At 44.3% G+C, this 24,578-nt stretch overlaps 2 protein-coding genes across 2 annotated transcripts; both read right to left on the bottom strand.

The window, feature by feature from the left end:
• Positions 1–3,690: 3,690 nt before the first annotated feature.
• Positions 3,691–13,897, bottom strand: Heatr9 (HEAT repeat containing 9). The gene is made up of 15 exons (XM_090351768.1): positions 13,719–13,897; positions 13,157–13,206; positions 11,153–11,334; positions 10,776–10,908; positions 10,541–10,597; positions 10,311–10,367; positions 9,589–9,646; positions 9,110–9,240; positions 7,538–7,720; positions 7,085–7,177; positions 6,871–6,990; positions 5,467–5,540; positions 5,012–5,063; positions 4,364–4,438; positions 3,691–4,084 (listed from the first exon to the last, which is right to left on the bottom strand). The coding sequence occupies exons 1-15, from the start codon at positions 13,804–13,806 to the stop codon at positions 3,743–3,745; spliced, it is 1,695 nt and encodes a 564-aa protein (XP_090207894.1). The 5' UTR covers positions 13,807–13,897; the 3' UTR covers positions 3,691–3,742.
• Positions 13,898–15,118: 1,221 nt separating this feature from the next.
• Positions 15,119–19,333, bottom strand: Ccl5 (C-C motif chemokine ligand 5). The gene is made up of 3 exons (XM_090351767.1): positions 19,056–19,333; positions 17,256–17,367; positions 15,119–15,590 (listed from the first exon to the last, which is right to left on the bottom strand). Exons 1-3 carry the CDS (start codon positions 19,126–19,128, stop codon positions 15,503–15,505), a joined length of 273 nt encoding a protein of 90 aa, XP_090207893.1. The 5' UTR covers positions 19,129–19,333; the 3' UTR covers positions 15,119–15,502.
• Positions 19,334–24,578: the final 5,245 nt, after the last annotated feature.

Genomic DNA, 24,578 nt, shown 5'->3' with positions numbered 1-24,578 from the left:
GTTTCCAACTTTTTCCTTCCCAACCTTTGAAGCTAAGTGCGTTGTAAAATATTGCCAAAATGGAAAGTGTTTTGTAATACTGCAATAAAGACTGCTTGTTTTTTGTGGACTTTAGTGTATCATTCTATCACAGCTTTCTTTTTTCTTTTTCTTTTTTAAAATTATTTATTTAGTCAGTTGTGGAGGTTGAACTCTGGCCCTGAGAAGCTGGCCCTGAACTCTTCAGCTCAAGGCTACCCCCCTACCCCTTGAGCTACAGCACCACTTCCAGTTTTCTAGTGGTTAATTGCAGATAAGAGTCTTACACTCTTTAGTGCTCAGGTTGGCTTTGAATCTCAATCCTCAGATCTCATCCTGAGTAGCTATGCTATAGGTGTGAGCGCCTGACTTCCATCACAGTTTTTAGGTATAATCTTACTTTAACCTTGAATTAGAAAATAAATTTTTAAGTTAAAATATTACTTTCAACAGTATTTATGAAATTTTTATTGTCTGTAGAATAGTAGCTGCCCCAGATGGCTTAGTGTTAATTTGTTGGTAATAAGGCCTCACCCTAGGTCTGCTACATTAAAACTGGAGCTGTGGGAAGCAGCAGTACACTGAGACTATATATTTAGATGCAATTCTCACCAGGTGATTTTTGATATAGTTACTTTAATATTAATTCACAGTTGAGAACCATTTAGGGCAACAGTTTAGGGGTTGAGCATTGTGAAATTCTAAGGGGTAAATAGGAAGAGTGAAAATTCTATTAGCCAGGGTTAAGATACCAATATATAGGGGTTATTTGCTATTCACTGGAGAAATAATAGCCTTACCTGTTGGCATGACACTGGGTCAGATGCTGGATACATTGGTGCTCATGTAAATAAACAATATTTGATAAGCCTAAGTACAAGGTCTTGAAAGTTTGGAGGCTTTGGGTTTATTTTTCAACATTTAGGAGGGAAAAAAATATGCCTTGAAGGGTGATTCCAGGACACTTAAATTTAGTCATAAGAAGAGGAAAGGTTGAACTAGCAGGGAGTAGGGAGCAGGCTCTATACTTTGAAGGGAAGAATTCAGAGGTAGAATGGAAAAAGGACTGACAGGAGACATAGTCCTTAGATTACATTTTCCACCTATCTCAAAATGACAATAAACTTTAAACAAAGTGACATGATCTGATTTGAGTGGCAACAACTGAAATGTTATTGCTTTAGGAAAAAGCAAAACTAGAGACGAAATGGTAAGTTTGGTGAGAGATTACTCTTTTTCTGAGCTGACATAGTACTAAAGAGGAGAGAAGTAGATTTGAAAATTGTGGAAAGTTTGATAAGATTCAGTTGAATGTCAATAATGATGAGGAAAATCAAGTTTCTAGCCTAAGAAGATGCTGTGTATTAAGGTAGAAAACACTAGTGAAGGAACAGTTCAGTTTTATGGGCAAGATGAGAATGAATTCATTCCACTTGGGATATGTTGAGTTTAGAGCATTTGTGAAGCATGTAGAAAGTTAGATTCAAAGTTATGCTCTCCTAATTTTGCTTCACTGACTTGTCTATGTCCTATGACAAATTCTCAAACTCTGTGTTGGAAATTTCTTAAGGTTTCTCCCAAATCCCTTTATACTCCTTATTTGGGGCAAGTACATTTAGTTTTTGTATACCGTCCAGTACAATGACTGCCAAATGTATTTACAGTTTTCTGATTCCCCTCAAATTTTTCCCCTGCCACTTACTTAAAGCCATAGGTGCTTAAAACTTAAATATGTAGCCAGGCACTGGTGTCTTACTCCTGTAATCTTACCTGCTACAGGAGGCTGAGATCTGAGTATTATGGTTCAAAGCCAGTTTGGGTGTGAAAGTCTGTGAGACTTATCTACAATTAACTACCAGAAAACCAGAAGTGGCACTGTGGCCCAAGGGGTAGGGCGGTACCCTTGAGATGAAGAGCTTAGGGACAGAGCCTAGTCCCAGAAAAGAAAAAATATATATACTGAATAGAACTTCTGATCTTGCAGATACGTTTCTTCCTTGTCTTATCTCAATATCTTCAGTATCCACATAGATTAGATATGATTAAAATTGAAGACTTACTCTTGATTTTTTTCATTCTCAACATTGTAAGCATGGATTTGAACTTCATTCCTCAGATCTCGGCTTTCTGAGTAGTTAGGATTACAGGTATGAGTCACTAGCACCTAGCTTTCTATTTTTATTTTTAGAAGATAATGATGCCAAATGTTAAAGCCAGGCCATATTACGTAAGACAAAGCATTAATTACATTTTAGCAATATGGAAATTTTGAATTGCTATTTTAACAGGATTTTTCATCCTTTTTTTTTTTTTTTTGGCCAGTCTTGGGGCTTCAACTCAGGGCCTGAGCACTATCCTTGGGCTTTTCTCAAGGCTATCACTTGAACCACAGCACCACTTTTGGCTTTTTCTACGTATGTGTGTGGTACCAAGGAATTGAACCCAGGTCTTTGTGCTTGCTAGGTGAGCACTCTACCACTAGGCCAAACTTGTGGCCACTATTGACATTTTGTGCTAGACAATTCTTTCATTTGGAAGACTGCCTGGTGCATGGGAGGAGGTTTAGCAGCATCCTGACCTCTACTTAACTAGTAGGCCATATACACTGCACTTAAGTTGTGTTAGTGAAAAGTTTCCAGACACTAGGGGGCAGACTTGCTCCTCAAATACCATTATTTTAGTATAAGCAGTTTTGGTAGTATTGAATACTCAGACTAAAATGGGATAATCAATAATTGAGGTTAATGTGGAAATTTTCAGGGCATTCTCAGGGATTGAATCCAGTCCCTTGTACATGCTAGGCAAGTACTCTAAGCTTTCTTCTTTTGTTCTTTCTGGGAACATCTTAGGTAGTAGAGTGCCTACTTAGCAAGCAGGAATTCCTGTGTTGAGACTCCAGACCCCCCCACTCACACACTCTCCCTCTCTCTCTCTCTCTCCCTCTCTCTCTCTCTCTCTCTCTCTCTCTCTCTCTCTCTCTCTCTCTCTCTCTCTCTCTCTCTCTCTCTCTCTCTCTGTCTCACACACACACACACACACACACACACACACACACACACACACGGCCTTACTACCTTGTTCACTTGTTCACACTGGCCTCTAATTGATATTTTCCTGCTTAAGTCTCTGGAGAACATATAATTACAGTATGTGCCACCATACTTAGCTCAATAACCTTTGTTATAAAGGGCAATAGGGATGGGGTGATAAGAGAGATAAAAGGTAGCAGCTACACAGGACTAGGGGGAGTTACTTTTTTCAGTTTTCATTTGAAAATGTTTTGGTAGTATCCTAACTCTCAGGAAGCTGATGGAGGCTCATGAGTTTGAGATCAGCATGTACTTTGTAGTTGAGATCCTATCTCAAGGTAATGAAAAAAAGCTTTCATCTCTCCTGGTCACCTTGGGTATGTGTATATTGTGGTGGGTGAGCACGTTAGAGGAAATTAAAGTTGTCCAATAGACTCCCTAGCATTTTCTTTAGGGTTTTTTCTAGGTTCACTCTGGCTTTGTCATCAAATTCTGAACCCAGACAAGAATGATTCAGGGGCAAGCTATCTGTATAGAGCAGCATTGGCTATATCTTCTTTCCTCTTGTGGAAGGACATATGACTACCTAGAATACCCACCAGAAGCAAGGAGAAAACAGCAGTCCTGTGGTAGTGTAATGATATTTATTTGTGAAAGAGAAACCTGGATTGTTTTCTCATGAGAGAGAGTAGAACTCACAATTTGTAGGCTTGTTTTCTGCTTATGGACTGCCTAGGTCTCTTGGTCTGTGACCTCTGTTTTTGTTGTTTTTTCGAGAAACAGGGTGGGAAAGCAGGTAACTTTTTCCTTTTTCCTTCCTTGTTGCAGAATTGGGAAATAAGCAGAGGGTTCAGCTTTGCACGTCGAAAGTCTTGGATGTTTAAATCTTCTAGGAGGTCTTCAGGCTCTTTACGGAACCTTGTAGGCTCTCTCACCTCACTGGTGTGAGATACCTCAGAGACGAAGAAAATCTTGTTCTTCAGCTTCCTTTGGACCCAGGGGTAGATGGAGGCCCAAAGGAGTAATGTTTCTTGTAGCTGCATTGAAACAAAGGTCCAGGGGTTTGGCTTAGGCTAGTAGGAGAAGAGGGCAAGGGGGGGGGGGAGAGAGAGAGAGAGACAGACAGACAGACAGACAGACAGACAGACAGACAGACAGACCCACCCAAGGGAAGCTATCCACATAACATTATTGTCCCAAGGAGCCAGATGTTAAGGTACAGAGTCTCCCCTTTGCTGATAAGGAACCAATGAGATGAATGGGAAAGACTTGGAGAACGGGGGTAGGATCGAGGAAGGCCTTACACTCTTCTTCACCTTCTGGTTCTTTTCTACATCTAGCATATCCAGGAGCAAGTGGAACACTTGTGGACTGCTGGTCCCCAGGACACCCTGGCAGATGCAGAATGAGCCTGCTTAAGTGACCAGCCTTGCAAAGACATCATCCTTCCCCTTTCAAGCGCTTGTCACTTGGCATTCCAGTTCTCATTATTTACCAGGAAAAGTCAAAACATTCTAAAACATCTAATCATATCTTTGATACCCATCTTCTATCCTCTAGCCTTGCCCACATGCCTTGAAACCCGAAGAAAAGATTATATTGAATTGATAGGGCTAGAATTCTGCAGCAGACAGCCTCCCCAGACTGGTTTGAATACAACCTTTTCTTCCACTTGGTGACTGCTCAATTTCCTGAACCAAAATTAGCTCAGAAAAGCAGAGCCTGAGCCAGGCACGGTGGCTCAGGCTTGTAATCCTAGCTATTCAGCAGGCTGAGATCGTGGTCAAAAGCAGCCCAAGACTAAAGAATATGAGACTCTTATCTCCAAATAATCACTAGAAAATGGGAAATGAGGCTGTGGCTCCAGGGGTAGAGCAGCAGCCTTGAGCTGAAGAGTTTAGGGGCAGTGCCCAGGCCCAGAGTTCAAGCCCCATGACCGACCAAAAAAGCAGAGCCTGCCTTACCAAAGAGATGATTGCTTTCTGGCGTGTAATGGCATCTGGATTCATCAGCTCTCTGTGCAGAAGGAAGTATGTTATCCAATTAAGAGGTGAAGAGGAGGGGCGAGGCTGCTTGCTTCTCAGATCCAGAGTGAGTTGGGTATAATGCTGAGTGATCTAAAATTCACTTTGTTTCTATAGTTAGGAAAGTGTTGGAATGGGGAAAGCAGGTGCTAGAATTTGCTGTGGGACATTAAATATTGATCAGGACTCATCTGTGTAGAACTTTATGTTTAAAGAAAATTCCTTTGAGTGGTATTATGAACTGCTGCTTTTTTTTTTTTTTTTTTTAAGAAGGAGTAAAACTTAGGAGTCGAAAAGTGAACTGGCTAACAACAGTGAGCTCTCAGCCAATCACAAGTGTTCTCATCCCACCACCCGGGATTTGGCCCTCAAAGCCTCCAGATCAGGCTACTCACACCTCGGCCATACTCATCATCATAGGCTTCATCTTGAACTCTTCCACCACCTCAGCCACAGCCTTCCTCATAGCCTGCAGAGGGGCCAAGTGTGGCACAGAAGAAATACAAGGTTTTACAATATGTTCTTTATGAACCTTTATTAAGCACTTACTGTTTTGTTCTACAGGGGTCCCTGCCTTGGGGGAGCTCATACTCTCAGGTGGAGGCAACAGACAAGTAATTACAGAACTGTGTACAAGGCATACAGGAAGGTTTCTTGCATTAGTCTTGGGTATGGGAAGATTCTTGGAGAAGTAGTGCCTCTGTTGGAACTTGAAGAATAGAAGTTAATGCAGATTGGGTTGCAGAAAACAGATTTTCTTGGCAGAAATGTGTATGGGGTGGGGGTGGGAGGAGGAGATATATAAAAATCCTAGAGTCAGTAGAAAACACTAAGGGTGAGGAGCTGAAAATAGTTTGATTCATTATGGCCATCAGATGGGTTCTTCAGAGCACTCAGCAATCATACTGGGACATAGACACCCAAAGCATAGCTGGTATATGGCTCTGAGGGGGAGAATGGACACAGCTAAAGCTAGACAGCTTTAGCTGGGCATTGGTAACTCATGCCTGTGTAATCTTAGCTACTTCAGGAGGCTGAGATCTGAAGATCACAGTTTGAACCAACCTAGGCAGGAAAGTCCGAGACACTTTTTTTTAACTAACCAGCAAAAAGCCAGAAGTGAAGCTGTGGTGCAAGTAGTAGAGTGCCAGCCTTGAGGGAAAAACTAAGGGACTGCCCTGGCCCCTGGCCCTGGCTGAGCTTAAGCTCCACTGTTATCACATAGACACACAAAATCTCTCTCTCTCTCTCTCTCTCTCTCTCTCTCTCTCTCTCTCTCTCTCTCACACACACACACACACACACACACACACACGAAATCACACACACACACACACACACACCCCACAATTAGAAAGGTAAGCAAGACTCAAGTTTCAAAGTAAGCTGCCCTAAGGGACACTGTCACTGGAAGCCACTGAAAGGTTTTATGCTGGAGTAAAACACATTTAGCATTTTAGAAAAGTAGAAGTGCCGTTGTTCTGTAACACAGAGGAAGGCAAACCTGAGTATGATTAGTTATTTGGAAGTTTCCGATGAAGTGCCATTTGGACTGATCTTGAAGGACCAATAGCATTTTAACAGGTAAAAGGGCAGGGGATAAATAGTATTAGATGAGGCATTTATGTTGAGAAACTGCCCAAGTGAAAACAGGTGGCTTGAAATCATTGACGGCATTAGGGGAACCAAGTGTAGATTAAGATGAATGTAATATTAGAGATGGGGTATGATGGGAGCCAACATCTCACAAGAAGGGAGAAAAGTACAGAGTTTCCTGGGTTTGGGAGCTGTGCTCTTACAAGGAAGGGATCATTGTAGGTCTTCATCTTGAGCAGGTTAAATGTGAATTTTTCTAGCCCCTGTTGCTGGATTCGCTCCAGCCCAATGATCTTGAGCATCTCAGTGGCTTCATATCGGTCCTAGTGGGAACAGGGAAGGAGGCAGGGATATGAAAGAAAGGCTTCTCATCTTCCAGTCCTGTCCTAGTGCCGAGGAAGGAAACGCACAGCTTACCTCAATGGCTACAGAAGAATTCATCTGATCAAGAATGGCCCTGGTGACTGCAGCAGAGTGCACCTGCATAATCTTTATCAACATCTTCAGTGCCTATGAAGGATGAGATGGACCAGGGTGTACAGGGGTGCACTTGAGGGCTAGGCCTAGAACTCATTGGGAACAGGTGAGATCCTTTCTTCTGCCTCATTGGTTCTTGAGTGTAAACAAGTTGTCATGTGCACCTGTGCACAGCTGTGCATGCTTCTGTTGTGCACATAATCCTATACTCATACAGGTGTGTATTTATAAACATACAGAGGACCCCGTGGTCCCCTAGCTGAAGCTTATTTAGTTTGGGATGAGGATGCCAGGATTCAAACTCCACCCCAGCCAACAACTAGTCTTTATTTTTTTGGGTACTCCTAGAAAGCCTAATTCCACCCCCCCCCCACCAACTCCCACTCCCTGTACCTTCATCTGATTAGTCTTGGGCCCTTGGTGCAGACAATTCAGCAAAAACTCTTGGGCTGTGTTGCTATGGGGCCTCAGGAAACCCAAGCACAGAGCTGCTTCCAGGGTGGTTTCACTCAATGGCTTTTTCATGAGCACCTTCAGCATGCATACCAGCTCTTTTTCATTCTCCACCTGAAGCCTCTGAGAAGACAGCAAGTGTTAGTGCTTTGTCCTATACTTTTATTTTTTGTCAGCCATGGGGCTTGAACTCTGGGCCTAGTCTCTGTTCCTGAGCTCTTCAGCTCAAGGCTAGTGCTCTGTCACTTGAGCCACAGTGCTACTTATTTTCTGGAAGTTAATTGGAGATAAGAGTCTCATGGATTTTTTTTTTTTTGCCAGTCCTGGGCTTGAACTCAGGGCCTGAGAGCTGTCCTTGGACTTTCTCAAGGCTAGAGCTCTACCACTTGAGCCACAGCACTACTTCCAGCTTTTTTCTATGTATGTGGTATCAAGGAATTGAACCCGGATCTTCGTACATGCTAGGCAAGCACTCTACCACTAGGCCAAAACCCAGCCCTCTCACAGACTTTTGTGCCCAGGCTGGCTTTGAACCATGATCCTCAGATTTTGGCCTCCTGAGTAGCTAGGATTATAGGCGTGAGCCACCGGAACCAGGCTTCCTCTAGTCTACACTTTTAAAATATAAAATCATGGTATTGTTCTGCTTAAAAACCTCCAACAACTCCCTGTCCCGCTCAGAGTAAAAGCCCAGTTACTGAAGTAGGCCAAAAGACATGTGAGCTAGTCTCCTATTAACTTCTTTGTCCTGAACTTCACCTCCTATCTTTGCATTGACTGATCCCTCTCAGGGATCTATGAGACTAACCCCCTCATCTTCCTGTTTTTGTTCAAATGTAGTCTCTAAACGAGACTCCTATCTAATATCAAGTACAAACCACCTCCACCCCTCATCAGCATCCCTAATAACTGTCCTCCGGTTACTTCATTTTTCCTGTCCTTTGTGAAATAGTACCCAATTTTCTAAATGTATTGTTTATTGTGTTGCCTACAAGAATGTAAGCTCCACTAGGACAGGGATCTTTGCCTGTTTGATTGACCAGTTTATCCCAAGGCCTATGATGATGCCTGACATGTGATAGCTGTCTTAGATTTATTCACTCAATAAGGAGATGAGTGATGGGTTCTTTCTCACATGGAGCCGTAATGGGATCAAAGAGAATCCTGACACAGAGGGGACTGAGTAGTGTCAGAGGACTTGCTTGACTCCTGTCTTCTGTTGACAAGAGATTTTGCTCAAATAGGTTGTTTTAGAAATGATTATTATGGCTACCATTTAAAGAATGCAGGTTGGGTGTTAGTCTCTCCAACCATTCAGCAAACAATTACTGTATTTTAAATATGAACAATCTTTATCTCTGAAAGCTGCCTTTTCAGAGGTTCTCCACGGAGGGAGTGATACATGCTGCTGTTCAACTCTACAGAGAGCTCTGTAGAGTTCTTCCTCTATTAATAGAGTCTTCCTGACCCAACCCCCAGCCAAACCCACCAAGTTTCCTCCTCTCTTGTCACCTTGTCATTAGGGACAGCAGCCCAGGAGTTCAAAGCCACTCGTAGCCCTCTCAGAGTCTCCATCTTTTGACACATATCTGGAGTCTTTAACTGATCGATGATAGCCTGTATCACATATTTATTCCGGCAACCTGGACAGGAAGAGTCCTCAGGTCAGGGCAGAGACTCAAGAACTCTTCTTTATGAGGATTCATATTAAATTCCATTGTACTCTCAGTGAAAATCCTTCTCTGAGTACTAAGTTGCAGGATGTTTTCCAGTCTCCCAGGTCACCAGAGCAGCTGGCCAAATGAGTAGTAGCTTCCAGAGCTCGTCTCCCATTCACCCTATTTTTCCTTCTACTCAGTAGTACTTAGCACAATTCCCAGACCCTGGCAAATGCAGTGGGTTTTTATCTTGCTTGCTCCTATCTTTACCCAGAGGAGGAAAAGGCTGCACTTCTGCATCTAGTACCTCCTCTAGGGTGAGGATGTACTTACCCAGTATGGCAAGAGTTCGATAGGCCTCACATTTCACGTTCTCTGGACCAGTTTGGGCCTGATTGAAAAGACAGGTGGTGGAAACATACCATAAAGTGATGGAAATGCAGCACTTTAACTCGTGTTAAATTTTTATTTATCAAAGAGAAACTGAAGCCTTGAGAATATCTTGTTGCTGCTTACAGATGAACAGAATCCAGACAGGCTGGTAGAGCAGAAGGAACACTGAGCCTGGGAGTTTAGGCTTAGTCAAATCTAACTGGTATCTAGCAGCAAGGTAGGTTTCCAGACTTTTTTATTGTTGTTCTGACAGATACTATCACTGATTTTAGTGTTGTTATAGGATTTCAGTGAAATTATGAATCAGAATGAATATCCCAAATTTGAAATTGACATGTGATCCTGAAGCTTTGTTAAGGTAGAGAACTGGAAGTTGCAGTTCTTCTGTGGTCTTGTGGTCTGGAATCTTTTCAGTTAGATTAAGAGGATTTTCTCTTTTCCCCAAGCTGCTCTTTAGCGAGGCTATGGCATGAGAGCAGGGGGACATGCCACTCACTGGAGGCTCTTTCTTCAATGTCACACACTAGATCCTCTTTATTCATGGGACTTGTCCTATCATTCTGGCATCCTTGGGAGCCTTGCGTTTGTTTAGGTACCCATCATCCTCTATATGCCTCAGACCACTTTCTCCTTTTCTGAACTCCTTGCAGCCCCCGACTCACCACCTGCCAGAGTGCCTCCATGACAAAATTGGCATTGATGCCCAGGTGCCTCAGAGCCTACAGGAAAGGGATGGGAGAAAGGGAATTTGGATAGCACTCCCAGAACTACCCTCCTCTGGAACCAGCTGGAATACTCTACCTATCCCCACCACCCACCTATAGCTGTTTCACTTTCCAGCTCAGCCACTTCCTAGCAATGAGTATGCCCTTCCATCCTTGCTACTTCTCACCTGCACAGCATACAACTGCTCTTCCTCTCTTGGAGACGTCAGGTATTGTGTTAGTTCCTACAGCCAATGGGAAGGAAGAAAGAAAACTATAGCACTGTAAATTGAAAAGAGTTCAACCAATCTGACTTCTTTCCCCAGATCCCTCTGTTTTATAGGCAAGGACTGAAGGCTAAAGGATGCTAAGGGTTTCTACAAGGTAGGGATACCTCCTTTCCTTCCCCATCAGACTTCTCACCTTTAACCTTTTCCATTTCAGGGGTTCCTTAGTAGGGTCTAAGGAACTTGATGTCACCAGAGGTCTTGAAATCAGCTTGCTTATGGGGACGTGGATGAACTGGACAGCTTCTTTGTAGAACCTATGTGAGAAACTGCTCAGGTGATCAAAGCCCCCCCCCACCCCAAGTTACAGCCCCATAGAGCTTCAGCCTAGCTCAGAGATAGAAGAAGAGAAAGTCAGAAGAGGGGGTCAGTGATACCCATCAAGCCAAGTTGCCTTTCTACTACAGTGTCTGGATGCAGACTTTCCTCTACCCCCACCCACCCTTGCCTTTTTCTTCCCCTTTCCTAGAAGACATGGAAGACGTGAAGAGTATGGAGGCAGGAAAAGCACACCTCGGTTGTTCTTTGCTTTTCTGAAACACCTTCAGGGCCTCGAATTGTTTTCGCTTATCCAACAGCGTAAACCAGTGCGTGAACTCCTCAGGAACGTCATGGAAAGATAATGGAACTGCGCCTGGCTTTCTGGGGTGCTTCCGCCAGACCTCTGGACTTGGGGGATACTCTTCCCTTGGCATCTGGAGGATCGAGTGGCAGAGTTGTCAAAGAGGTCCTCTAGGCCCTTACTTGAGCTAGGGCAAAGTGGGGTGGGGGAATGGAGGGAGAAAAAGGTGGAAGGTGGGAAAGATGACCTGTTCAATTCCCCTTCCAGTCTTGCTGTGAAGATCCAGAGAGATTCTGATCTTAAAATATTGTTGTTTTTGTTGTGTTAAAACAGGTGCTTGAACTCAGGGCCTAGGTGCTATCCCTGAACTCATTTGCTCAAGACTAATGCTCTATCATTTGAGCCATAGCTCTATATCTGGCTTTTTGTAGTTATTGGAGGTAAGACTCCCACAGATTTTCCTGCTCTGGGTTAGCGTCCCACCAGGATTCTCAGATCTTTAGACTCCTGAGTTACTAGGATTACAGGTGTGAACCACCAGGCACCCAGCTTGAGGTTGAGATTTGAAGCCACAGGTTGGTTAGTTTAAGATCTCAAAGCCTGTTATAAAGGTTATATGGCCAGGAAGATAAAAAAAGAAAAGACCAGGGCTTGGGGTTGATGTGGAGTAAAGGTGACGAAAAGATCATTTTTGAGCTCCCTGTGTGTGCTAGGGATGCTGTTAACTTCCTCAGGGGTTCAGAAATATCACCTGTTTAATTGGAAGAAAATTGTAAAAACTTACTTTTTATGCTGGGATCAAATCTAGTGCCTTGTAAATACTGCAAGTTCTCTACCTCTGAGATGCATCACTAGCCCTACACTGTACCCTACAGCTCCCACTGAAGAGAAGGTTTTAGGAGGATTGAGGATTTGGGCTGGGATCCAGCCCTGTCTCCTTTTTTCTTTTTTTTTTTGCCAGTCCTGGCCTTGAGCTCAGGGCCTGAGCACTGTCCTTGGACTTTCTCAAGGCTAGAGCTCTACCACTTGAGCCAAAGCACCATTTCTGGCTTTTTTCTATGTATGTGGTACCGAGGAATCGAACCCGGGTCTTCATGCATGCTAGGCAAGCACTTTAACCACTAGGCCAAACTCCCAGCCCCTGTCTCCTTTTTTTACAGCACATTTCTCTGGACTACAGAAAAAAGATTTTAGCCCATGGTTTCCAGCTATGTGACTGAAAAAAATCAAAACTTTTCAAATTATGGCTGTGAGTACAGAGGATGGAGCATTTAACTCATGGTGAGTAGAGTTTTCAGATTTAAAAGCAACACCAAAATAAAGCCTAACCAAGATATCAAGCTAAATTTGGATTTGGGGTAATGAATGAAATATTTAGGACATGAGTATTTAGGAATGATTATATAATAAATCAATTATGATTTATCTAAAACTTAAATTTAATTGGGCATTCTGTATTTTATCTGGCAGCCCTAATGGAAGATCCTCTAACTAAGCATCTCCACGCCAAATAATAAGAATTTGGAGAACATGGCACTGTGGCTCAAGTGGTAGCGTGATAGCCTTGAGGAAAAGAAGCTCAGGGATAATATCTAGACTCCTGAGTTCAAGCCCCAAGGCTGGGGAAAAAAAGAATTTAATATTACATTGGGCAACCCTGAGGACTGCTGTACTAATGAATGAAAATGGTTCCTATCAGCAAGCATTCCCTGAGTAGCCCAGGCCTTATAGACTTTTGTATCATAGCAGCTCTATATAGAGGAGTAGTCAAGGATTTGCCTGTGATAGAGGAAACTTCTGAGGCTCAGAGAGGGCAGGTAACTTGTTGTCCAAGATCATCCAGCCTTAATGGCAGTCCCAGGAGTGAATGTTAGAGTTGTGTGAACTGGCCTGAATGGTAAGAGCCAGCCCCTGCTACTTTGGCATAACTCCCAGAGTAGCAAAAGAGATCTTACCTTAAAGCAGGACAGAGGCAGGTGAACAGGAACTATGGCTTTCCTGAATTCTGGCAAGAAAGAAGGTATACGAGTTGGTGTGGAGAGCAGACTGTGGGTGGAGAAGATGCTGGAAAGACATGGATCCTAACTCTGCAAACTGCTGAGGAGCTGGATATTTATCTTACTGGCTTAACATATCCAGTGAACCTGCCCTGATTTTCCCCCTGCATTTGCTAACCTCTCTCTCTCTGTCTCTATCTCTGTCTCTCTCTCTCTCTCTTTCTTTTTTTTGCCAGTCCTGGGCTTGAGCTCAGAGCCTGAGCACTGTCTCTGAACTTTCTCAAGGCTAGAGCTCTACCTCCTGGGCCTCAGCACCATTTCCGGCTTTTTTCTAGTATGTGGTACCGAGGAATCGAACCGGGTCTTTGTGCATGCTAGGCAAGCACTCTACCTCTAGGCCAAACTCCTGGCCCTTGCTAAGCTCACTCTTGTGCCATGTCTGGCTGGGACCGAAAGCCATGCAACCTTGCCTTTTCAAAGCTCCCTGCCCCAAACTCTGTTCCTGTTATTTCATCCTCACCTTTGGCCCTGTCTCGATATTCCAGCCATGGATAATGGAACATGGATTTGAAGACTTCAGAAGCACCCATTGAGTCTTCAGGGTCCATCTTTTTCTCCGGGTGGGGTCTGGATTGAGCTAAGGCAGCTGACAACTCAGGCTTGTGGGGGAGTGGAAGAGATTGTCCTGAGCCACAGGAGGGACCAGCAACCAGATTGCTCTGGGTGCCGAGCAACCAGATTGCCTCAGTAAATAGAACACTCAGGTTCCACTCCTGAGCTCTGCCTCTGGCACCTATTGGCCTATGGGCTGAGCTGGCCTCTTTACCTCTTTGAGCTTCACTTTCCTCATCTGGAAAGTGGCAAAGTTGTTCCTATCTGGCTAACTACAGCCTTGAAAGCTAGAGAGATTCCATCATGATATACACAAGCTGCATGTGATAATTCGCAGCTGTAATCTCAACTGGTTAGGAAGATGGTGGTCCGAGAGTGGACAGGGTAAAAATGTGAGACCCTGTGGGCAAAACTAAAACAAAAGGGACTGAGGACATAGCTCAAATGCTTGTGTAGCATATAACAAGGCTCTGAGTTCAAACTCCGGTACTGAGAGAAAAGAAAACAAACAACAACAACAACAAAAACTAGTAGTAACTGATTTTCTTCCTGGTTGTGGGGCCTTGGACAAGTCATATCGGTCTTGTCAAGTGTTTTCTTGGCTGCAAACAACTAATAATAATACATATCCCATAGGGTTAGAAAACTGATGGGGCTGGGCCAAGGCTTGGGACCCAGCACTGCTCAGTTAATACCAGCTGCACTTGGTCTTGTATCTGTCATCAGTGTGTGTTCATGGAGAGGGACTGGCAGACTGAGCTACTGCTGTTGTAAAAACCTACAAAATAACTTCTCTTCCTTATCTGAGGTCTCTGGGATTGCCACTACATGCTGTTCCTGGGACAAGAGTGGTGCCAGGGGTAAGAGGTGGAGGCGCTAAATTGGAAGGGCCAGCTGAAGCCTGAGGACACTGAGGGGCAGAAGCAAGTAGATAAATACATTTGGGGGCCACTTGAGAGTGAGGATATAGTGAATGCCATCCCTCCATGGAGCGAATCACTCTTTAGTTACTTTACTGCTTGCCTGCTCATGCTCCCTTCCAGAGAGCTTCTACTCCCAGCCCTGCTGACCTGGCCATGCCCTAGCCCCTGAGGCGATTCTCCCAGATAGGGGAGGCTGTTAGGATCCAGACTGGGTGGTAGGATCTTTGCCCTCTCAGGGATAAATTAAGGAATGATTTAGGAAGAAACTTCTCAAGCTGGTTAGGACAAGAACAAGAAGCTTGGACCCTTAAAAAGAAAAAAAGAATGCTTAGGAAGAAGGAGGATCCCCAAGATAGAAATCAAATCAGGGAGCCAGCTGTTATGGCCTTGAACATCTTTTAATGACAGATTTTACATTTGCCGGTCAGCACTTGTGAGGGCCTGAGATGGCGTCTTTTTCCTGTGGGAGCCCCCCATCTTCCTTCTTTGTCTCAAGAGGCATGCTGACTTCCTTTCTGGCTACAGAGCCATGGTTGATAGCCTGGAGGGTCTGAAAGTACTGAGCCTGGAGACTTTCTGTTGCTCAGACAGAGCCTCAGTAATTCTAGGAGGTTGCTGGAATCGCTGAGGTGTGGTTGAATCTGTGTCCTTCCAGGGATGATTGGCAGGGGTTGGGGAGGAGCTTCCCAAGTTACAGGAAGAGCGAACAGTAGCAGATGGGTTTACACAAGGTTCAAGGTTCGTGATCAGAGTCAAGGTGTCTTCTGTCCTAGCTCATCTCCAAAGAGTTGATGTATTGCCGAACCCATTTCTTCTCAGGGTTGGCACATACCTGGCGGTTCTTACGAGTCACAAAGCTGGAGAGGAGAAGACAGTGAGACCTTGTTAGGACTGGGACAGCCAGTTCTGAGTACAAGGTAGATTGAGGATAAAGGGACATGGTCATAGTAGCAAGGGAGGGTACTTTTTTTGGAACCCCATAAGCATTTCTTTATTCATTTGTTTTTGTGCCTGTACTGGGACTTGAACTCATGGCCTCACATTCGAGCTTGGCTTTTTTTTTCACTCCAGGCTGGTGCTTTACCATTTAACCCATACCTCTACTTCTAGCTTTTTGTTGGTTAATTGGAGATAAAGTCTCACCGAATTTTTTTTTCTTTCTGGCTTTGAACTGTGATCCTCAGCCTCCTGAGTAGTTAGGATTATAGGCATGAACAATGTGAGATCCAAGGGCCTGGTGCTAGAGACATGACTCAGAAAGGTTGAGGGCCCTGAGATCCTGGCGGCATTAAAACACTTCACCCATTCGGCTGCATCACCCCGTGATGGCTGACCCATGTGGAGTCCTGAGAGTTAGAGGCTATGCCTCTGCAGTCAGGAAGGTCAGTCCAACTGTCTCCTTGTCTGCCTGCTGTGAGACTAGTTCTGTGTGGGAAAAACATGGGTCTAGACAGCTATGCTGCCAAACAACCCATAACTTTGGTTGGTTCCACCTACTTGGCTCCTCATTATAGCTTCCTCTTTAGAGTCTGTTCCTATACATTATTATATTATTATTATTATTATTATTATTATTATTGTGGGTCATGGGGCTTGAACTCTGGACCTGGGTGGGGTCCTTGAGCTCTTCAGGTCCAGTCTACTACCCTACCCCTGACCCACAGCCCCACTTCCTGTTTTCTAGTGATTAATTGGAGTTAAGAGTCTCCCAGTCTTTAGTGCTGGCTTTGAACTTCAATCTTCAGATCTCAACCTCCTGAGTAACTAGGATTACATGCATGAACCATCGTGCCCAGCCTTATTATTATTATTATTTTTGCCAGTCCTGGGCTTGAGCTCAGGGCCTGAGCACTGTCCTTGGCTTTTCCCTCAAGGCTAGAACTCTACCACTTGAGCCTCAGTACTACTTCCGGCTTTTTTCTATGTATGTGGTACTGAGGGATTGAACCCGGGTCTTCATGCATGCTAGGCAAGTACTCTACCACTAGGTCAAACTCCCTGCCCCAGCCTCATATTATTTTAAAGTTGAGCATTGTCCAGGCATTGATGACTCACACCTGGAATCCTAGAGACTCAGGAAGCTGAGATGTGCAGATCATGAGTTGAAGCCAGACTAGACTGAAAAGACTCTTACTCCAAGTAACCAGCAAAAAGCCTGAAGTAGATCTGTGGCTCAAGTGGCAGAATGCCAGTCTTGAATGAAGAAGGTTTGTGAGAGTGCAAGACCCTAAATTTGAGCCCCAGTACTGGTGCACAGAATAGAAAAAATGAGCATTGATTTTACTTACTTAAGGTAGGACAGTATAAATAGGAGTTCTCATAGGAAGAAAATTAACTAGTGTGCAGCTTGATTGAAGTTCACAGTAACAAGGATGGAGAGAGGAGCCTGGCTATTTTAGGAGCTGGAGGATGGTGCAAGTGGGTAGGGGGTCCTCAGAAGAGGGAGGATTAGCTCTGGGAACTAGAGATATCCCTTCCTCACCCTTGTTTCCCCCAGAGAAAACCCTGCGACTGAGACTCACACGACTGCTAGGTTGGAGCACTTGCTGCTGGTGTAGAAATACTCCTGGACGTGGGTTAGAGGCAGTGGGCGAGAGATATAGGCGAAACAGCAGGGGGTGGTGTCCGAGGCATCTGAGGAAGGAAGGAAGAAACCCTGTTATCCATTGCAAATGTACACTGGGCAGTTTGATGGATAGAAAAGAGGTTTCAGCAGTCATTTGGTCACAAAAACACAGTGGCATAGAGGAGAGTCTGTCAGAAGTTAGAAATCTCACTTTGACCTTTGCGTCATATTATTACAACTTACCCTGACTTTCAAGATATTCTGGACCTTCTGCCATGTCTAGGGCGCTCTGCTTTTATTCTCCTTTCAGAGTTCCCAGTGGGTTTGAAACTTGGTTTCTTTGAAATGTAGGATATGTTATGCAGAGCCTTTCAAAACTGCAGCTCAGTGGCTTAATCAGAAATTTAGTGGGGCCAGAGACCGGGAGTTTGGCCTAGTGGTCGAGTGCCTGCCTAGCATGCATGAAGACCTGGGTTCGATTCCTTGGTACCACATACATAGAAAAAAAAAAAGCTGGAAGTGGTGCTGAGGCTCAAGTGGTAGAGCTCTAGCCTTGAGAAAGTCCAAGGACAGTGCTCAAGCCCTGAGCTCAAGCCCAGGACTGGCAAAAAAAAAAAAAAGAAATTTAGTGGGGCCAGAAAATACATATGGTACCTTGGGAGCCCCTGGCCAGACCACAGTGAGAACTCTGAATCAAGAACCTAAAGTTACTTCATTCCAGATACTTATAAGAAGCTCATTTCCCACTGCCTAGCAAGGCTGTGATGTTTATTTCCCCAGTCGAACCTTGCTTGAAAACCCATTTCCTTGCTTCCTAGACAACTAACCTAATCTCCCAGGCCTTGGTTTCTCTTCTATATGCCAAAAGCATATAGAGTAGTTGCATTAAATAAGATGACATATAGAGCAATGGCTACTGACACACACTAGACATTTATTCTTTCTCAAGCTTAACTTTTTTTCCATCTATATCACGAGTGAAGCTGGGCATTGGTGGCTTACACATGTAATCCCCAGGGAGCTGAGATCTGAGGATCAGAGTTCAAAGCCAGCCTGGGCAGCGAAATCCATGAGGCTCTTATGTCCAATTAACCAGCAAAAGCTGGAAGGAGAGGTTTGGCTCAAGTGGTAAAGCACCAATGTTGAATGCAAATGCCAAGCAAGAGTCCAGGGTCCTGAATCTAAACTCAGGTATCAGTGTACATATGTGTATACACACACAACTCAAAAAGAAGAAAGAAAAATACAAAAATAAGGAAATAGAACTGTCCTGGTAGGTTTAGAAGTTGCTTAAAAACTCTGCTGGTGACAGGTATGAGTCATTTTTTTCAGGATCTGCTTGAGCTAGCCCTGCCAGCACATGCATGAACCTGGGACATTTGGACAAAACAGCACATAAGAAAGTAAATAATGGGGGCCGGGAGTTTGGCCTAGTGGTAGAGTGCTTGCCTAGCATGCACAAAGACCCAGGTTCGATTCCTCGGTACCACATACATAGAAAAAAGCCAGAAGTGGTACTGTGGCTCAAGTGCAGAGCTCTAGCCTTGAGAAAATCCAAGGACAGTGCTCGTGCCCTAAGCCCAAGCCCAGGACTGGCAAAAAAAAAAAAAAAGTGACTAATGGGATTCAGACAGTGTAGCAGGCCTGGGAGAGTCCCCATCGCCTGTTCATGGCAAGGGATAGTAGGATGAGGGTGGGCCTTTTAGGTGAGAGGGTGGTCTGATTCCATAGGCAGAGGCGTCAGGGTGAGACTTACATGGGGAGGCAGATGCGGTTGTGCAGAGGGCTGCAGTGGTGAGAAGGACAGCGAGGGCTGCTGCAGACATCATGGTGCCTGAGTTGCAGGATGTGGCAGGTGCTCTGCTATCTCAGGATCCCTCCACAGCTCAGGACGGCTGTTTATAGGGAGCCAGTGGCCCCTAATGGGAGTTTCCAGAACACTGCCCAGTGTGTTGGCTGATGTCACAGTGAAGTTGTACAAAATGGAAAAGAAAACTGAAACAGTCTCCGGAAATGTGTGTGGCTTTCCTTTTTTTTTTTTTTTGTTTAGTCATGGGGCTTGAACTCTGGGCCTGGGTGCTGACCATGGGCTCTTCAGCTCAAGGCTAGCACTCTACTCCTTGAGTCACTTCTTGTTTTCTGTTGGTTAATTGGAGATAAGAGTCTCATGGACTTTTGTGACTGGGCTGGCTTTGAGCCACGAGTCTCAGCTTCCTGAGTAGCTAGGATTACAGGCGTGAGCCACTGTGCCCGACTGTGGCTTTCCATTTCTCACTGTCCTCCTATCCCGGCTGATCTCATTTGTTTCCTTTTTGCTTCACATTCCTGTGTAGATTTTCCCAAAACAGCAGGAGGCTGCTTCCCTGAAGGCAAGAAGAGAAGGGTTAGGGTGAGGATCAGAGCGGCTAGTCTTCGCTTCCTTTCTATTTTTATTTTCCTTCTCTCATCTGCAGAAGGATGTTATTAACAGGATGTTTTATTGAGGAGGGTCCTTTGGTCATGTAGTTCTTAAAGGAGGTAAGAGAACCCATCCTGTGACTGCGGCAGTGTCTCTGAGTGGCATTGGGATTCTTTTCATGAGACAGAAGTTGGAGTGATTCCTGTGGGGGGGTGGGGTGGGGTGGGGACTTCTTGCTTTCATTATGGCCACCTCTATTTACTTGCTGAATGATTTTGGGGAAAATTCCTTAATACAGCTGATTTGTTTCCTTTCTCTGGTGTGTGTGTGTGTGTGTGTGTGTGTGTGACCATCCTGGAGCTTGAACTCAGGCTCTAGGTGCTGTCTTTCAGCAAAATTGTTGGCTCTTCAGCTCAATTATTGGAGATAAAAGTCTCATGGATCTTCCTGCCCAGGGTTGGCCTTGAACTGAGATCCTCAGATCTCAGCCTCCTATAGCTAGGATTATAGGCATGAGCCATCGGTGCCCATCTTACTTTTAAAAGTAATTGTACAAATTGCTGTGAAGCAGGAATGTTCTAGGCACTGTGGTGAGCAAAGCAGTCAAAAGCATGCCCCTGAAACCACTCTGCAGGAGTGTGATCTAAAGAAGGGAACAATATAAATGAGATAAATGATAAGGTGCTCCTTGACTGTGAATCAGATTCTCACTATCTATCCTGTTGAATTATGTGACTATATCACTCTTTTTTTTCTTTTCTATTTGTCTTCAGTATTCTTCCACTGCTTTTTTTTTTTTGGTGCTAGTCCTGGGGCTTGAACTCAGGGCCTGAACACTGTCGGTGGGCTTTCTCAAGGCTAGAACTCTACCACTTGAGCCACAGCACCACTTCTGGCTTTTTCTATGTATGTAGTACCAAGGCATGGAATCCAGGTCTTTGTGCACACTAGGCAATCACTCTACCACTAGGCAAAACTTCTGGCCCTTCTTCCACTGCTTTTCAGTTTTAGACATGAGAGATGCTAAATCAATGCTGAGTTAATCTTAATAACTTTTTTTTTTGCCAGTCTTGGGGCTTGAACTGAAGGCCTGGGTACTGTCTTTGGGCTTTCTCAAAGCTACCACCTGAGCCAGCTTTTTCTATGGATGTGGTACGGAGGAATCAAACCCTGGTCTTTGTGCATGCTAGGCAAGCACTCTACCACTAGGCCAAACTTCTGGCCCAGTTTTAATAACTTCTTATGGCATGTTGAATAAATACACGAATGTGTCAGCATTCAAAATCTAGCTGTACTGTTTTCCTTTTAAGTAAAAACTATATAAACTTAAGATGTATATCATAAAGTTTTGACATATATATAGCAAAATGATTACTAAAAACATGTGTCCTCACTCATTTACCACTTTGTGTGTGAAGTAAACCCTTGAAATCTCCCTTAGCAAATTTCTTTCTTTGTTTTTTGCCAGTCCTGGGCTTGAGCTCAGGGCCTGAGCACTGTCCTTGGGCTTTCTCAAGGCTAGAGCTCTACCACTTGAGCCTCAGCACCACTTCTGACTTTTTTCTATGTATGTGGTACCGAGGAATCGAACCCGGGTCTTCATGCATGCTAGGCAAGCACTTTAACCACTAGGCCAAACTCCCGGCCCAGCAAATTTCTATTGTATAATACAGAATATACTTTTATACTGTCCTCGGCTAGTAACCCTACCTAGCATATCTTGGATCTAGTAAAATACTTTCTATTCTTCCTTTGAAGAGAAAAACTGAGATCAAGGAAAGGAAATAGACTTTGAGCTCTCAGAAAAAAAATTAAAAAAACTAAAACAAAAACTGAGCCTTGGTGAGAATTGCAAACAATACAGTGTGGTAGAAATTTCCAGTGTATAATTCCAGTATACATTCCAGCAGATGTCTGCAACTTATTATAGTTCTCAAGCTATTTATTAGGTATTAGGATTCTCATGCTGATTGTTAGATAGTTAGACTCATTCATCTTTTTTTTTCTTTTCTTCTTTTTTTTTTTTTTTTTTTTTGCCAGTCCTGGGCTTGAGCTCAGGGCCTGAGCACTGTCCTTGGATTTTCTCAAGGCTAGAGCTCTACCACTTGAGCCTCAGCACCACTTCTGGCCTTTTTCTATGTATGAGGTACCGAGGAATCGAACCCGGGTCTTCATGCATGCTAGGCAAGCACTTTAACCACTAGGCCAAACTCCCGGCCCATAGACTCATTCATCTTATAGTACTACAACTTTAGACCTTTGGCATCACCTCCTAGCCCTGGTAATTGCATCTCTAATCTTTGCTTTCATGTTTTTGATTTCTTAATATTATACATATGAGATCATTCAATAGTTTTCTTTCTGTTTCTGGTTCTCTATTGTTTACTAATGAAAGCGTTGGGCAGACAAACTAAGTACTTCCTTTCCTTGAGGCCTATGTGTCCTCACTGATAAAGTGAGAGATTGGATCCAACCCATTTTGAGTAGAGGGACCATTCAGGGATCCCATTCAGCCATGGGATCTTCCATTGATAAGTGGAGACCTACCATACACTTGTTTTGCATATGGAGGGTTCTTAGAGTTGGCAGGCTCGTTGTTGGTTGCTACCAAGACTTTGTATTTCTGGCATCCTTTTCTCCCACAAGTCTCTGGAAAGCCACAAGCTTCTCTTCTCCATCCAAGTGTGGCCATCCCAGTTCAAGTTTGGCCTTTCCACTGTCATTCACTCTTTTCCTAAGCAAAGATGCCTGGCTGCCTGCCAATTTCACACTGTGCTGTTACGAAACCAAATACAGGCTGAGAAACTGAAACCTTGTTCCATGTAGTTTCCAGTGCTTTGGTCAGACATGGAGGTAGATTGTTTTATAAATTGCTAAAGCAGGGCAAGTCTATCCAGTCTCTAGGAGTCAAGGTCCCCAAGGAAAGCTAGATGCAAAGCCACTTTCCACCCATGAGCTCTAACGTTCCTCATCTGCGAATAGGAGCCTTGGTTCATCATCCCTCAGAGGAGGAGGGAAAGAACCACCTTCCCAGCTAGGACAGCAAAGCACTGCTTCACACTCCTGTTCCAGTACGTTCTCATTTGTGCTCCATGGGTGGTGGTTAGGGATCTGCAAGAGTTGGTGTAGTTACAAACTGAGACCTCCTGGCAGGCTCACGGGATGGGCCCAGGTAGAAACGAGATTCAGACAATTATATCCTGTCATTGTCTTTTGATCTGGTTCTGGTTTGCTCTTTCTGGGTTATTCTACCCTTCTTTCCCTTTCCTGACCACCAGAAATGTATTTCAGTAGGTCTGGGGTACTGCCTTAAACAGCTGTTCTCACAATTCTGACCACATTCAGGCTGGGAGGTTGCAGCTTGCCCTTCTCCACTCTTCTCACCTCCACCACATAGGGCAGTGACTGTGCACCCCCACTTGTTTTCTGTACATAGAACCACATGTGGGATGTTTGTTGATGGGTGTTTATCAGTTCTGGGGTTATTGGAGGGACCCAAAGTACCTTAGGAAGTACATGGCTGTGGGAGTAAGGTCTTGGGGTATGTACTGCTTCTACAATTGCTGGGTGACAGCTGGCCTCAGGCCCTAGTCTGATACATCATTGAATCCTTCCTTCCTTCCTTTTTTTTTCTTCCCTGCTAGTCCTGGATTTTGGATTCAGGGCCTGGTCACTGTCCCTGAGCTTTTGTGCTTAAAGGCTAGTGCTCTACTACTTTGAACCAACATGCCAGTTTTGGCTTTTGGGTATTTAATTGGAGACAAGAGTCTCATGGACTTTCTTGCCCGGGGCATCTTTGAACCCTGATCTTCAGTTTTCAGCCTCTTGAGTTCCTAGGATTACCAGTAGGAATCACCAACGCCTGGCGTAGAGTCTATTCTTGTTTCACCACTGTTTGCCAGTGGTGTTCCCGATACTTCACTCATACTAATTCATGAAATTTCCTGTTTCTCACTCTTCAGGAACTCTTATCGTCAGAGCACTGCCCTCTGTGTTGTCCCTGCTTTTCAGCAGAAAGCCTGATGAGTCAGAACAAACTTAAGGTTGAAATCTGATAGCGCTATGTAGGTGTCTGATTAGATATCATCTATATATCTTTGGATGAACTATAATTCTTCTCTAATTTTGTTTATTTTCTGGGAATGGGGCTAAAATACCTAGCTCCTAGAACATCTCAGAATTAAATGAGGCAGTGGTACAACATAGATGCTTGGGAAGCAATTCCTTCTTTTTCTTCCCCAGAATTTCTAGGCTCCAGCATTTCTTCCCTCACTGACCTATCTTTCCTGATAATGGCGCTTATTTCAGCTGAGGCTTGGGAGGTACTGGGGTGAGGGAGGAGGAGAGCAGGCAATAATTTTCCATCAGTGGTCAAATGCCATTGTCAGAGTCTGGAGGCATTATTGTAGTGTAGAAAGCAACACCTAGAATGTGGTTATGACTCAGACTGCCTGAGGTTTGTCCCCTCTGCTTAGCTTCCTTCAAACACTCAGCTTCATGTTCTACACTTCACTGGATCTCTTTTTCAGAGCCTGTCTGTGGACTAAGACATGGTTTCTTCTTTCTTCTTGGCTGTCCTCACAGGCCAGCACACAGCTACTTTCTGGATGAGTCTCACATAGAGACTTAAAAAGGAAGTGACCAAACTTTTAGCCCCCTAACAGGAGTCTGTATTTGTACTGGATTTTGCTCCTTTCGTATTTTTGTTCTGGGACTTGAAAGTAGGGCCTGGTTGCCATCTTTTAGCTTTTTTTGCTCAAGGTGGACACTCTACCATTTGAGCCAGCTTTTTGCTGATTAACTGGAGATAAAAGTCTCATGGATTTTCTTGCCCAGGCTGGCTTCTAACTTCAATCCTTAGATCTCAGCCTCCTGAGTAGC

This window comes from Megascapheus bottae, chromosome 17, assembly GCF_031878675.1.
Source record: "Megascapheus bottae isolate mThoBot1 chromosome 17, mThoBot2.hap1, whole genome shotgun sequence".
In the NCBI taxonomy this organism is placed as follows: domain Eukaryota; kingdom Metazoa; phylum Chordata; class Mammalia; order Rodentia; family Geomyidae; genus Megascapheus; species Megascapheus bottae.
Note: the sequence above shows the minus strand (reverse complement) of the source record. Positions and strands in the feature narration are given on the sequence as shown.